Here is a 14,307-nt window from a genome sequence, read left to right as displayed (position 1 = left end):
CAACGAACAACCCTCATACTGCGTCCTCGTCGACCAGACCCTAGCCAAATAAAGCACTAATCGGCTTTTCTGCACCTAAAATACCTAGCAGCCGATCGACAAATCAATACCTTCGACGAGGGTTTCGGGTCTCGTCGTTTACGGCGGGTAGAGTGGAATTGCTCGTGCTTCATCCAATCGACCACACGCACAATTATTCCCCCCTCCCCTCCGTGCGTTCGCCCTGTCCTCCTCCGATTGCTTCCCTGGGACCTCGCAGCTCTCTCTCTTATCTCTCGCGCTCTCTTCGTCCACAGTGCTATCTATTTCCCTACTCTGCCTGCTTATCTTTTCCTCGCTTTGCATTCCTTTTCCAATAAGAAGACGACAGGGTGCATTGTAACCCTGCCACGACGGGATAATGTCGGGGATGAGCCATGGAGGAGCGCCTAGAGCAGCGCGACCGACTCCATCCGCTGCCTCCACCTCCTCTGGTTACGACATCACCGACGCTGACCGATCATCCTCTTCCCATTTCCATCACACCTCCCAGTTGTCCGATGATTTCTCCCTTGGTTCTCCCATCAGTCCACCCGACTCCGCTCATGTCCAGGACGGTTTGCTCCAGGACTCTCTCTTTCCCGAGTGGAGGAACGCTGCTCCCCGGCATGGGGTCGAAAGCCCAGATGAGATGCAACGGAAGGATCCACTGGCTACTCAGATATGGAAGCTCTATTCTAGAACAAAAGCTCAATTACCCAACCAGGAGCGCATGGAAAATCTGACGTGGCGCATGATGGCTATGAGTTTGAAACGGAAGGAACGTGAAAGGCTCCAGCAGAATCGGTATGTTTCTGATGATTCAGATGTTTGGACAATAGCGTTGTTTTGAAGTCATGGTGAACTTACCTTATTCTCTTTTCCGATATAGCCCTTCGATGCAGAAGACTGGCAGCTCGGGGCCGAGCGGTATTGCCCAACTTCGTCAGTTCGACCACCCTTCCTTTGCGCGGCCATCAACATCCACCGATCTTGCCTCCGACCCCATGAACATCGACGACTTCGTCGTTCCTATCGAGTCGCCTGCCGATCGCCCTCGGTCACCTCCAACTGATAAAGGGGCCACCTCATCCATGGCGATCCCCATCAAGTCTCGCAAGGACCACTCGGACGCATCCACTCCCGTGCCAGCCTCCTTCCCTCACCCACCTCAAGACCAGCGTAGAAACAACGAGTTTGGCTATGTGCCCCGCCGCGTGCGCAAGACGAGCATCGATGAGCGTCAATTCTTCAATCTCCAGATTCCCACTCGGAAGCGGCCAGCCGAGTCCTCTCCGCAGGTGCCGCCCGTGACGAACGCCATGCTGGCTCAGGATCCCCATTTGTCGGCCGGCGTTCCTGATTATACCCTTGATAACGCGTCCTCTGGATTTGCTCTCCACCATAACACTCAAAACCACCACAACAACAATAACCTCACGTCCCCTGGTGTCCCCTTTGGCTTGGACACTTTCAACTTGGGCGAAGATCCGATTCTTTCGTCGGCCGGGCCTTACCAGGCGCACTTTACTTTCTCTCCCAGCGACTCTCCTATGGCGTCGGCCAACCCGTTTGCGAACCTATATGCGCAGACCCCGATTGCTTCATCGCTGAATTCGACCGAATTCTTTTCACCTCCCGCGTCGGCGTACCAGTCCTCCGTATCGACACCTCAGCCCACATACGACGGAGATCACTCCATGTATTTTGATATGCCTTCGATTGACGCTCGGACTCAACGGCGTATCCCCAACTACGTTACCCACCGTTCGAACTTGTCCGCTTCGCTGCAGCCGCGGTACATGTTTAACAACACTACCAGTAGCGAGCAACAGCACGGGATGACTATCGCCAGCAACCCGTCCTCCGCTGTTCCTTCCCCTGGCTATACTATCCCCCAGTCGCAGCATGTCGACCCGACGCAGGTGTTAAACGCGAGCGATTTCCCTACGTCAAACTCTCATGCCGGCATATTCTCGTTCGGTGCGGATTCTGACAACGAAGACGATGATGGTAACAACTACTCCGAACGCGCTGGCCTGGCTATGCCCGCGGACTTTGGTGATGACAACGCCGGCGACATAAACGGCTTACACTGGGACGGTCAGTTCCCTGGGTCTTTCCACTCGCTGTCTGGATTCAGCGCGCAGCACCGGAAACATGTCACGATCGGCTCGGCAGACATGATGGACACTCCCAGTGAGTGGAACCAAGGCGGCAGTCTTGGCCGCACACACGGATCCGCTGCTTCGGTCAGTGAAGTCCGCAACCGCGACCAGGACCCTCGTCGCCAGAAGATTGCTCGCACCACGTCGACCCCGAACACCAACCAGCTGCTACGCCAGAGCATGAACAATTCTTCCCACACATCGCCGAACACCCCTCCAGAATCGGGACTCAGCAGTGCTGTTCCGTCCCGGCCGGCGAGCCCCGGTGGCTCCAAAAATGGCGACCAGAGTAATGGGCCAACAACTTGTACCAACTGCTTCACTCAGACCACCCCACTGTGGCGCCGTAATCCCGAGGGTCAGCCTCTCTGTAACGCCTGCGGTCTGTTCCTCAAACTGCATGGAGTGGTCCGTCCGCTGTCGCTGAAGACAGACGTCATCAAGAAGCGAAACCGCAGTAGCGCCAACAGTCTTGCCGTGGGCGTCTCTCGTTCGTCCAAGAAGTCCTCCCGCAAGAACTCTGTTGCGCACGCTTCCATGACGACACCTACTTCGAGCCGCGCACAGAGTGGCACTACGTCCGAATCTCCACCGGCCGTTCCTGGAGGCGCGGCATCGGCCGCTGGCAGGACCGCAGCTGCGATGGGCAAATCTGGCGTGGTCCCCATCGCGGCAGCACCACCCAAGGCTGCTCCTTCTACGAGCGCTGGACAGAGCCGTACCACCGTTCAGGTGGCCCCCAAGCGACAACGGCGTCTGGAGAAAGCCAGTGAGACGGACGGGGCTGATGACAGCAACAAGCCCAGCACTTCGTCTGGCGGCCGGTCCAAGGTGGTTCCACTAGCACCTGCCATGCCTCCCGCAGCGGTGAACCCGGCCAATCATAGCATTGCTGGTGGTCAGGGTGCAAGCCAGGAATGGGAGTGGTTGACCATGAGTTTGTGAGCTACAGCTCTTTCAAGCCTCATAGCTATTTACTTCTTTTCGTTCTTTGCCCTTTGAGACGATTTTTCTTCTCGCCATGACTTAATAGACGTGATGAATTACGCTCAAATCTGAGATCAACAAGACTGTGGGGGTAGTTGCTCGCTAGACGAACAAGGTGTTTGGGAGTGTGACCACGGCCTGACTGACCAACTGCCCCTCACGATTCAGATTTTACGACTATCTTACGACAGAGGGTGCAGCAAACCTGGTTCGTCACGCACAATCGTGGCTGGTATCTTTATGGTTGATATGAGTGATGCGATGCCTCTTTCCTTTGGGTTGCTGTGGCCTCTGTGAGCGGGGGCGATACGTCTTTAGTACAATGCATCCTCCAAGCCTCGATCTCAGTCGCATGTCGGTAACGATTCGACTCTACTCGTGCCAGATCAGCCTCTCGTCCGCGGTGTAGGACCGGGCGATTGGATACACCAAGCTTGTCTACGTTTTTATGTTGATTTGATGATTTCAGTTGCTTGATACAATCGCGTCTGTCCGGACCCCAGTCTTCCTTTTATGTTTGTGTCTTTTGTTTCGCTTTTCGGTTTCTTTGCATGTTCGTCGAGACTTGGGGCCGGGCAGAAGTGCGCATCTCTGTTTGATTGTTTTCACTTTTCTATTCGATGGTTCGTGAGATTATTCTTAATTAGATAGACTATGCCGAGCTTTGTATCGGTCAATATGAAACGATTCGTGACAAGCCTTTCCATGGAGCGCATGCCCGACTATGAAGTCACCCTGCACGCCGTACGCCTGCGTGGCCATGACATCACTCTTTTTGAGCAAATATCTATCTTTTGCAATCGTATATAGCATGCTCACCTAGGTATCAAGCACAAGCATCAAGATCATCCATAGCCACATCCCAATTCATCGCACAAACAGATCTACTCACCATGTCCGGAATGGCAGTATGTCACTCCCCATCCCGAGAACACACCCCCATTGACAGATACCAATATCAATAATTACCAATACCAGGGCGACAATCGCTCGTCCTACGAGGGTAACAGTCCCTACCCTACCCTACCCTTGGGCAGATCTAACACCAAATGACTCGGACAGAAGAAGCCACCGACCCCATCACACCCACCCTGCACAACCCATCCCAGTCCTACGCCGACCACACCAAGGAGTCGGCCAGCAGTGTCGCGGAGAAAATCGCCGAGGCGATGCAGCCGGGTGTGTACTCTCCCTATCCCCGGGTTCTCGGCTGAGCTCAGTCGGGTCGACGTTGACGGGAGGCAGGCGATAACAAGAGCACGACGAGGCTGTTGTCTGATACGCCGACGGGGATGCGGGCCGGGGAGTGGGACGCTTCTGTTGGAGGCGGGGATAGACGGCGGGATCGGGAGAAGGAGGAAGAGGGGACGGGGGTGTTGCAGGCTGCGCAGGAGGCTGTTGCGAAGGCGTTGGGGGGTGGATCGCGGGGTATGTTTTCTTTCCTCGTTTGGGAGGGGAGGTAAGAGGTCTACGTTGCTAATGTTTGTAGGGACTAGTTGAGATGATCCGCTTTGGTTACGGGTGTTTGGGCGATGCGGATAGGGGAGTATGATAAAAGTACGCAGTACGCAATGTCATTCTTTAAGTATTGTGAAGAAGAAGTTCAGCGACACTGTGCCTGGCTATAGCTGTACTCCAGGGCATGCAGAAGTCCCATGACATGAGCCCCAATGGAAAAGGTCACAAAGACATGCCATATCGTATGCGAGTGGCCCCAGAGATCGAAGGCACCCGGGTACAGGCTCTCAGGAACTCTCCTCTACATTGCGTCAGCAATCTTCCCTTGTGGATACAGACAAGCCGCAGAATGCCTACCTCCCAGAAGTAGCAGCCGATGATCAGAAACAGCCCTTCGAGCAGATAATACTGCACGCCTATCTTCCAGAGATAGGGCAGGCCCCAAAGCACGCACGCATGACCGATTGGCGCGAACGCCGAGAGACCGGTGCAGATGAAGCTGCCCAGGCGGAACGAGCGCCACTCAGGACCCGTGAACCGCGGACTAAGGAGGGCCACGGCGGTTACGGAGCTGAAGACCAGGATCTGCAGGCATCGCATATTAGCGTTGAGTTCGCAACTGTGATTATCATATAGGCAGGGCACTGACAAGCGACCAGTAGAAGTATTTCAGCTGCGGGTTACAATAGAAACCGAAATGCAGTCCGCTGACGAAGTCGCCCAGAATGAGCGCGATAATCCCGATATAGTCGAGTTGGAGCCACCGGTGTGCGACGGCTGCGGAGTGGTTCAGCAGGGTGTGGTATGTCGTCGATGCCAGGAGGCAAATTGAAGCCGTGAGAAGCTGCAGCGAGACGATAGACCAGTCGAAGTTGGAGAGGTTCTCATGCCTTGTGCGGATGTACTCGTACAGGATGCCCTGGGACGAGAGCAGGAGAATGCCTGGGATCAGATGCGAGTAGATGTTTCCCGTTTCGTTGTGGCAGTAGAGCCAACTGGCGAGGCAGCTATAGTAGGATCGGCTCTCGGGACGGTATCCTGAAAGGATGAATGGGTTGGGGTCGTACCATGGCGGAAGCTGTTTGATGGTGAGGAGGGTTTGTTTCTTGACAAGTTGCGATTGATCATATCCTCCGCTCAGTGCGATCTCCTTGATCTGTTTGGAGCGGATGATCCGGAAGCGGAGGAGCCCATTGACGACCATCTTGCTGTTGTTTGTCCCTGGAAGAAGCTGTCAGGGGACATACTGACAACATAGGTCATGCTGAGGAAGGATAGAGTATTGTCTAGGGGTTGAAATAATGGCTTAAAGCCTTGGTGGTAAAAATAATAAGAATGATCGTCTCCTCGCATCCTCATTCCTCCTATTGTTGGATCGTCAAGGTCCACTTCTCCTAATACAGAGAACCATGAGGTTATGCCGGCAATTATGATTGGGAGATCACAAAGAAAACAAGCAAAGCAACCACTGCAAGGTCCAAACTCTGATTGGAGAGAAATGACAGGTCAACAAGGCTATTCAGGGGAAAGAATGGCCTGCCGCATGCGAGTTACCACGCCAGTGCTTGGCTGGTAGCAAATATACGCCATAGTCTACAAAGTGTCGAGGCATGATTTCAGTGTTTCTAACCCTTCAGACGACGGTAGGGGACAGCATATGGCTTCTACTGTAAAGCATACGATTGTCTATTGTTCTGTCGGCCATTTCCGCGAGGTAAAATACTGCCTCAGGTTAAACCCACGTGACTACACGTGACTATCCATCAAAAAATCAGATTGGGGATGAAGACATCCCCAAATGTTCATTGGCTCTGACGTCCCCATCACCATATAAATTCTCTGAAAGAAGACTTAGTATCATTCTACGCTCGGGAAGGATACTTGTCGCATAGAAAGCCCCAAATTGAGACCTCGTGCGTGGTTCAAAGCGGAGAGTAAAATTGAGTATCTCGGCCTTTGATTCTGGAACATCTCCCCGTCAACGCATTCATATCTTAGCACCCAAAGTCTATATTCCGGGGTTCTGCCATCATGGGCTCCAGCACGAAAAAGAAGAAGGAAAAGAAGAAGGATTTTCAGGTAAGTCATGCCATCGGCCTGCACCAGAGCATTACTAACGCATTCCCAGAAAACCAAACTGAAAGTCGGCAAAGACAAGGCAAAGCCTGACAACTTCACCGACACAAGTTTTCGCGCAAAAAGTACGCAGCCTGACTCTGGCACATGCAATGTGTACATGGAGATGAAGATGGAGTTGCTAACATTCCATCGCAGCCATCACCCTCAACCAACAATCCCTTCACATCACCGCCCCATCAGCAGACGCCCAATTCTCCCACCATGTCTCCCTGCTTTCTTCCAAATCCGACAACCAGCGCCGCGACTCGCTCGCGCACCTGACCACATCCTTCGTCTCACGGCCAGTAGACTCACCCCTCCCCCAGCCCGTAAGCGTCATCCTCCCCACCTTGCTGCCCCTGATCCTAGACGCAAGCTCCAGCGTCCGCACGCAGCTGCTCAAGCTCCTGCGCGCGCTCCCCGCCCACGACATCCAGGACCACGTCCCCCAGCTCCTGCCTTACATCCGCGCAGGCATGACCCACCTCGCAGCCGACATCCGCGTCTCGGCTGTCGAGGTGCTCTCCTGGCTGGTGGACGTCGCAGGCGCGGAGGTGGTGTCCAGCGCCGGGGGGTGGATCAAGACGCTGAACTGTTTTCTGTCTGTGCTGGGCTGGCACACGGAGGAGTCATCCAAGTGGTCGGGGAGTCGGGCTTCGTTCGGCAAGTCGGGCGCTAAGGGCCAGCCGATGGTTAAGGTGCTGGGCGCGCTGGCGGTGTTCCTGCAGGCGGGGATCGGACGGCCTGATGACGGGATGGATGATTCTTCCGATGCCTCCAACGAGGTGTCAGGGTGGGAGTTCCCGCTGTGTGATGCGGCGCTGCATATGGTTCCGCAGGCGACGGCGCCGTTTGTGCATCTGAATCTGTTTGGACAGCCTCGCGACGAGGAGGGCGAGATGTACGAGACGCGCGAGGATCGGTACCGCGTGTTTGAAAATCGGTTTCTGGGGGCTGTGCAGCGTGGCTTGGAGGGTGCGCGCAGCGAGGGCGGGGAGGTGGGACGGGCTTCGGCGGGTGTGAGTAAGGTACTTAAGGAGGCGATTTCGTATGGGCCGGGGCCGTGAGTGTCCTCGGTTACTCCTGTGGCATCTCGCATATCAAGCATGGTCGGAAAGTTCTGACACCCAACGATCTATTTGATCATCCGAAGCCGCTACACTCTGCTTCGATGATCACTTTCAAAGCCGATGGACAGCACAGTCATACATAGGAATGACCATCCAGACTGGGGCATGTGTTTCCAGGTAGGACATGCCTCGGAACACTGCGCGCGCAGGCGGATACGATATAAATGAGTACTCCTATCGGTGACCTATAACGACTGAAGGTCAGAATCAGGGGTCAGCATGTCATATCAGGCCTGTTACTACATAGACAAGCGAATGGAACTACGTCAGATTCGTTTCTCTAATATCCCGTTCTTCACACCGAGCATCTTCTCTTCCCGACCCCCACCCTCCCCCAAAACCTCCTCTGAACCCGCATCAACCCCCTCCACCGTCCCACTGCTATCGTAAATCTCATCCGCCAGCACGGCCCGCTCAACCAAGCTCTCCCGCGCCGGAAACCAAAGCGACAGAACTACATAGACGATACTCGTGCCCACAAACCCCAACAGCCACCCAAACTGGTACGGATGGATCCCAACCCCGACATCAATGCTGCTGTTCACAGACGCGATCAAACCCGGTAGATTCGGCGCCACGCCAACCAGGAACGCGGCGAGAGCGCGCCAGTTCATCCCCCACACAGAATACCGATACGTCGGGTTCGAGGGCTGATACAGCGCCAGGGTATCGTACTTTCTCCGCTTGACGAGCCAAAAGTCCCAGAGCATGATTGCGCCGATGGGGCCGAGGAAGATGGCGTACGCGGACATGAAGTTCAGGAAGCTTCCTGCGGACGCGAGGATCTTCCAGGGAACGAGACACCACGACAGGATCGCGCAGATGATCTGCCCGCGGCGCAGGTTGATGTACTGCGGTGCGAGCGCGGTCAGGTCGTTGGCGGCGGATATGGAGTTGGCGGAGATGTTGACGCCCAGGGAGGCGAGGGCGAAGGAGAAGGCGGCGAAGAAGCGGCAGGCGCGGCTGGTCCAGTGGCTGATCAGTACGATCGGGTCCCAGGGGATATCGCCGCCGTAGCGCGACTGGCCGGCGGAGGAAGCGGCGATGCCGATGAAGGAGATGAAGGTGAAGACGATGGGGAGCATGGGGATGTAGAGGAGCTGCCATTTGGGGCTGACGCGGGAGTATCGAGAGAAGTCGGACTTGTGTCGGTGTTAGCATATCACTGTTTACCTCTGGGATGCATCACATACCTGATTCACACTGAGCGTGGCATAGTTCCCCAGTACAGACGTCATATTCGCCAGGAACAGCCAGCTATACTTGGACCCCGAAACCGTGGGCTTCTGGTCAAAGATCGCTCCGCCGCCCTCGGCCACGAACGCCCAGATGAGAATCGCCAGCCACGCAATGGGCACAATGATGGATTTGGCGACAAACAGCCATCGGACTTTATTCGGGTGAATGCACAGGAACGGAAATTGCACAATGAAAAAGATCAGGTATCCCACCATCCCGGTGGTCGTGATGCCCTGGTCCTCGGGGATGTCATTTTTCAACGTCAGGAAACTCGGCCAGATGGCGCCGATCATGCACCGCACGGCATTGCCCCCGTTGACATTCTGTATCGCAAACCAGAAGATCGCCAGAATCACGCGGGAGATGATGGCGATGTAGGAGCCCCAGAAGCCCCAGCTCGCGCGGGCGATGACGGGAAACGGGATGTGGTAGATAGCGCCGACGGCACCATTGGCGGCAATGACGAAGGAGATGATGAAGAAGGAGATGGCCACGATGGCGAGAGACTCACGCCAGCTCAGCCCGACAGCGATGATGCTACTGGCGAACTGCCATGTTGCGGCGTTGAAAGCGTCGGAGATCCAGTATGCTATGGTCAGAGTCAGTAAGCCCCAAGACCCAAAAGAATGAATCTGTTGAATCTCACCGACAAAACTCAACGGGCCCCATTTTCGACGATGAAGAGGGACAGGATCCAGATCCAGGTTGGTCCAGCGGGCATTTCCCTCTGCGAAAGCCGACTTGGGCTGGGCGACGCGGAGACGGGGTCGTCTGAATATCATCGTGGGACGATGGAGTATTACAGTAAGCCTAAGAAATGTTCAACAAGAGATCATGTGGAGCACTGGTCAAGACTGAAGAACAGAGAAGAGAAAAAGCAATTAAGTTTGCATGCAGATGGCTTATCAAGGGAGGGGTGATGCAACGTCGAAAGTACTCTGCGTCACCATCAATACACAAGTAGAAATATCGTATCGCTGTCTATCAAGTAAACAAGGCCAATGTCATCCATCCACTTTTTGCAGGTTTTTGAACAGAGGAACCTACCTATATATCTATTCCAATCATCAAAACCATGGCAGACTCCCTCGAGATAAGCCAGCTTGCCATGCTGATAAGCCAGCTGAATCCCTGCAGGCCAAGCACCATCGACTTATCAGTTCACCGTCTCATTGGCGAAATTCTCCTTCAGTGTTAACGCCATTGAAAGTCTGATAAGAATCCTATCAGGTCCTTGAAAGAGAACCCAGTGTGGCGATTCGGGCAAATCACTTCGCGTCGCTCATGGTCCATAAGTAGCTACGTAGAGCCATCATTCTGGCAGTGTTGACGGCAGGATAATTGGCGTCATCATTAGATTGTCCTTGCCTCGGTTAGAACAGGACAAGTCCTTTGAAGAAAGTTACTGGAAGGCAATGAGGGGATCATTTAACCCATGTACTTCACACCGAACTAACCCATCAAATAGTGGTTCCTGACTCAAAGGATCAAATTGCCCAATGCCAATGAAGATAGGATACTATGAACACTTCAGTATGGTGGCCAACCATTGACCTGATACGAGTGTTGTTAACAGTGTAAACCGTTCATCTTAGTCTCCAATCTTTCCATTCTTGTACACTAGTTTTGGCCGCTTCATGACGGCATATTGAAACAGGTAGAGATCACGGATTACTCCTTCTCCCCAGGAAGTCTGACCTCCTCCCATCCCCTTCCGTCCCCAACACCAGGCAAACTCCCCACACGCCGGATCCCCTTCCACTCAGTAACATTCATCCACCCAATCTGCTGCAAGCCCCCAAACCCGCCGATCCAATACACCTGCTCCACTACCATCTTCGCCCAGAAGCTCGAATGCGGTGCCCCGGGCTTCCCCGGCAACCAGACACTCGCATCCGGATGCGCGCGCAAATAGCACTCCTCCAGTGCTGCCTCCGTATCCCGATGCACAGGTGTATCAAACGGCTCCACGTGCCCGATCAGTGTGACGCGCGGGAGACCTGCTTCGCTAGGGGGAAACCCGGGCGCGACGGGCTGTGTCTGGTTCAGGTGGTCCCACCAGTCGATTGCGAGGCTGATGTTTGAGCCGGCGGCGGTGTTGCGGAAGGTTGTTGAGACGCGGAGGGCGAGGAGGGTCGGGTTACCGTCGCCGCCATTGCTGACGTCTGCGGGGAGATATTCGTCACAGTCGGCAATGTACTCTGGGAGGCTGATGGGGAGGCCGGCCACGGAGGCCGGCGCGTGGGAGTTGCCGGGGAGCGGGTCGGGGAAGATGGTCGAGACGGTGCCTGTTGTTGAGAGGGCTAGGAGGCGACGGGCCATGAGGGTCGAGGTGAACCAGGATGGTGCTCGCATTGTCTCGGGTTCGCCGACGTGGATGACATCGCTGTGTTGGACATTGTCTTCCGTCGGTATCGACGAAACAGACTGGTCTTTATATTGATCGCTAAGAAGCACCTGGTTGATGGTATTGTCCTGCGATAGAGCGGATGGAATAGCGGTCGCTTGCAGAATATGGCCAACAAGAGCAAGTGCGGAGAAAAGGGTGGCACGACCCATGTTTCCGCGAGAGATAACCTGAAAGGCTAGAGAGGTAGCTGGCTGGCGAGATGCTATGGATGTAGTCTTTCTGTGGAGATATGGATGAGAAAGTAATCTGTAGAAGAGAAGAGGTCGCCCCTTAAATGGCCCTGTTGGTGTCACTAACACATGGCTTTGTGCAGATGACCGAAAGCAGAGAGCGCGTGAGGGGAAGGAGGAGCAACAGGCTACCAGTTATCTAATCTTATCTGATGGGGCTAGTCCTCAGGCAGCTGGGCTCCAACTCAACCTCGGCTATAGAAACTAGAGAGCCTTAATATCAGGTCTACAGTCCTACTATTCTCTAGTTTAGATGGTCTAGCAGGAGAGATGGTGCAGTATAGGTCAAAGAGCAATTATGCATCAGAGTAACCACGATATTCACCACCAGTCCACCACTGGAGTATAACTCTTCAGACTCACTGATCTATTACTCTAGTAAGTCCTTACTATAGTGAATGTTGCCCTTCACAGTACTAGCTACTCTCTTGTTGTTGGCTTCTTCATATGAACTTGCGCATCCCTTTTTCAGCCAACGCACATCTTATATGGGAGTGGAAGTCGCCCGGCATCAAATCCCAGCTCCCCTCAGCGTTAACGGACTGGCCGACTGACCTTCTGCTCCCGGTCCAGCGAAGGAGACAGGTAGGATCAATCCTTCGATTACTTCGCATACCCGTTCCGTCTAATAACCCCGAGCTAGTTGTGTAGAAGAGGGCGGCGCAATAGCATTCATGGGTTCCACGAGGATGAAAACCCTCCATCGCCTCCAGACGATACATCTGGCAGACTTCAATTGAGCTCCATCTCCGTCGGTTGGATCACTTTCGATCGACCACGACAAGAAAATCTCTACTCCGGAGGTCAACCGCTCCTCCCCAGGGGTCTTCGTTATTGGCGAAGCTCTGAAGTCAAGGTGACAAAGAGACAGGCGGCAGCCCAGCACCCGATTCGCATCGCTGGCGTCCCTTTGGTAATTCCTTTCGACAGGGTTTCCCTTCGGCCGGTGCGCCCGAAAGGGCAGATCGAATTCAGTACCGCGGACATAGAACATATGCGACGGTGCGGAAAGTCCATCCAAGGTTTAAGAAGAGAACTGCTAGGGACTTGACCATGGGCGGGGTGCAAAGCGTCCACCAGCCGGCCGTTCTCAAAAATGGCCAACTGTGGTGCTAGAGGTCGGAGTCTCCAGTCCTCCTGACTTCGTACCAGTATGGAGCCCACGGTCTTAATCTGCACAGCCAGTGCAGTCGTGTTGTCCTGCTAACCCCCTCTCAACCTTAAGACGCTCTCTCAAACTGTCGGCGGGTCCACTGCCTCGGCAACGGGACCCACAGAAGGCGTGGACGTTGTTCCAGGAACATTCCATCTCAAGATGGATCGAGTGTAACAATGTCGTCGAGGCGCTGCCGCAGTTGGCCGTCCCAGCTTCATGACCTGCTCGAACCCCTGGTGTTTGGCCGCGCAAACTCGCCCAGCGAACACGGCAGATACGATCGAGTCGGTGGAAGAGGATGGCAACCATGCGGAGGATTGTCTCCGACGCATGCTTGACCAGCTAGCCAGTCGGCTGGGAGTCAAAGATTTGGATGACCTCGAACAGAAATCGAAGCTGGGCCAGGACGTCCGCTTCTGGATTACTCTGCAACAGGGAGGCTCGCCTCTATGATGATCTCCGACACCTGCAATCATATAGCCCCCTACACGAATCGGAGATGGATCTGGACAACTCGATGGAGCGGGGGCGACAGCGGGAAAGATCCCTTTCACGCAATTTTCTCATTACCTCAAAACGCGGGACGAAAGATCACGTCCACACATTACTACCCGGTCCCCAATGGGGGCAAGAAAGAGACATCACAATGAAGTCATGACTTGAGGACATTCCATTTGTCTTCTACCACTGGAACTACACAACCACCGAGTTAAAGCCTCGACGAGCTGCTCGAAAGTGATCAGGCAGAACCAGCACCTCCCAAGCGCAACCAGTGCCTGGTATAAGCCAGAGGAAGATCAGTACTACCAAGAAGACTGGTACTGCCCAGAATCGCCCAAAGCCCGCTTCTACCGAGAAACCCCAGAAAAAGCCTAAGACGACCAAGAAGAGCTTTGTGTGAGTAGTAATCAATAACCAGATCCTTCTATATCTTAATGGTACTGACTGGTAATTACTAGGAACAAGTGTATCTGTGACTGCGAAGCCCATCAAGAGGATAAAGACCTTACCTTCTGGCCACTGACAGGTGAAATGTTTAGTTACTACTCTTAACTAGGGAGAGAGAGCTGAGGATTACTTCCTACGGCCCAGAAGTGGCTGTGGCACTTCTCGTACTCCTCCGGCCAGTCAATGAGGGCATGACAGAACTGTCTATCGATTTCATACGCCGCGTACATCCTCGATTTATGTCAAATGGACAAAGTTAACAGGAGCTCGTGTCCTTGGGGACTGTTGGGCTCTTCATAAGAAACTGGAATGGTATGCCGACACTACAACAAAGGGAGGTATGTTCAAGATATCCAATTAATGTTTCACATGCTTGTTACTTGAACTTTGCGCAGGCTATCTTCCCCGTCCTGCATCTACCAACAACCAACGCCCTTGGGTCCGA

General features: G+C 54.1%; 7 protein-coding genes across 7 annotated transcripts; 4 read left to right on the top strand and 3 right to left on the bottom strand.

The window, feature by feature from the left end:
• Positions 1-400: 400 nt before the first annotated feature.
• On the top strand, positions 401-3,131 carry Aud_005254 (uncharacterized protein; the record flags this gene model as incomplete). The annotated part of the gene is made up of 2 exons (XM_043290184.1): positions 401-825; positions 911-3,131. The coding sequence occupies 2 exons, from the start codon at positions 401-403 to the stop codon at positions 3,129-3,131; spliced, it is 2,646 nt and encodes an 881-aa protein (XP_043146119.1).
• Positions 3,132-3,851: 720 nt separating this feature from the next.
• Positions 3,852-4,673, top strand: Aud_005253 (uncharacterized protein; the record flags this gene model as incomplete). Its single annotated transcript, XM_043290183.1, has 5 exons — positions 3,852-3,917; positions 4,083-4,176; positions 4,236-4,352; positions 4,419-4,601; positions 4,663-4,673. 5 exons carry the CDS (start codon positions 3,852-3,854, stop codon positions 4,671-4,673), a joined length of 471 nt encoding a protein of 156 aa, XP_043146118.1.
• A 103-nt stretch (positions 4,674-4,776) lies between these two features.
• Aud_005252 (hemolysin-III family protein) lies at positions 4,777-5,835 on the bottom strand (the record flags this gene model as incomplete). Its single annotated transcript, XM_043290182.1, has 3 exons — positions 4,777-4,932; positions 4,989-5,216; positions 5,281-5,835. 3 exons carry the CDS (start codon positions 5,833-5,835, stop codon positions 4,777-4,779), a joined length of 939 nt encoding a protein of 312 aa, XP_043146117.1.
• An 827-nt stretch (positions 5,836-6,662) lies between these two features.
• On the top strand, positions 6,663-7,816 carry Aud_005251 (IPI1/TEX10 family protein; the record flags this gene model as incomplete). Its single annotated transcript, XM_043290181.1, has 3 exons — positions 6,663-6,710; positions 6,760-6,832; positions 6,906-7,816. The coding sequence occupies 3 exons, from the start codon at positions 6,663-6,665 to the stop codon at positions 7,814-7,816; spliced, it is 1,032 nt and encodes a 343-aa protein (XP_043146116.1).
• A 329-nt stretch (positions 7,817-8,145) lies between these two features.
• On the bottom strand, positions 8,146-9,900 carry Aud_005250 (nucleobase cation symporter-1 family protein; the record flags this gene model as incomplete). Its single annotated transcript, XM_043290180.1, has 3 exons — positions 8,146-9,021; positions 9,073-9,707; positions 9,765-9,900. The coding sequence occupies 3 exons, from the start codon at positions 9,898-9,900 to the stop codon at positions 8,146-8,148; spliced, it is 1,647 nt and encodes a 548-aa protein (XP_043146115.1).
• Positions 9,901-10,789: 889 nt separating this feature from the next.
• Aud_005249 (uncharacterized protein) lies at positions 10,790-11,677 on the bottom strand (the record flags this gene model as incomplete). Its single annotated transcript, XM_043290179.1, has 1 exon — positions 10,790-11,677. The coding sequence occupies one exon, from the start codon at positions 11,675-11,677 to the stop codon at positions 10,790-10,792; it is 888 nt and encodes a 295-aa protein (XP_043146114.1).
• A 528-nt stretch (positions 11,678-12,205) lies between these two features.
• Aud_005248 (uncharacterized protein) lies at positions 12,206-13,367 on the top strand (the record flags this gene model as incomplete). The annotated part of the gene is made up of 3 exons (XM_043290178.1): positions 12,206-12,343; positions 12,402-12,732; positions 13,102-13,367. The coding sequence occupies 3 exons, from the start codon at positions 12,206-12,208 to the stop codon at positions 13,365-13,367; spliced, it is 735 nt and encodes a 244-aa protein (XP_043146113.1).
• Between the last annotated feature and the right edge of the window lie 940 nt (positions 13,368-14,307).

This window comes from Aspergillus udagawae, assembly GCF_001078395.1.
Source record: "Aspergillus udagawae IFM 46973 DNA, scaffold_3, whole genome shotgun sequence".
Taxonomy (NCBI): domain Eukaryota; kingdom Fungi; phylum Ascomycota; class Eurotiomycetes; order Eurotiales; family Aspergillaceae; genus Aspergillus; species Aspergillus udagawae.
This window is presented reverse-complemented; position numbering and strand designations above follow the sequence as displayed.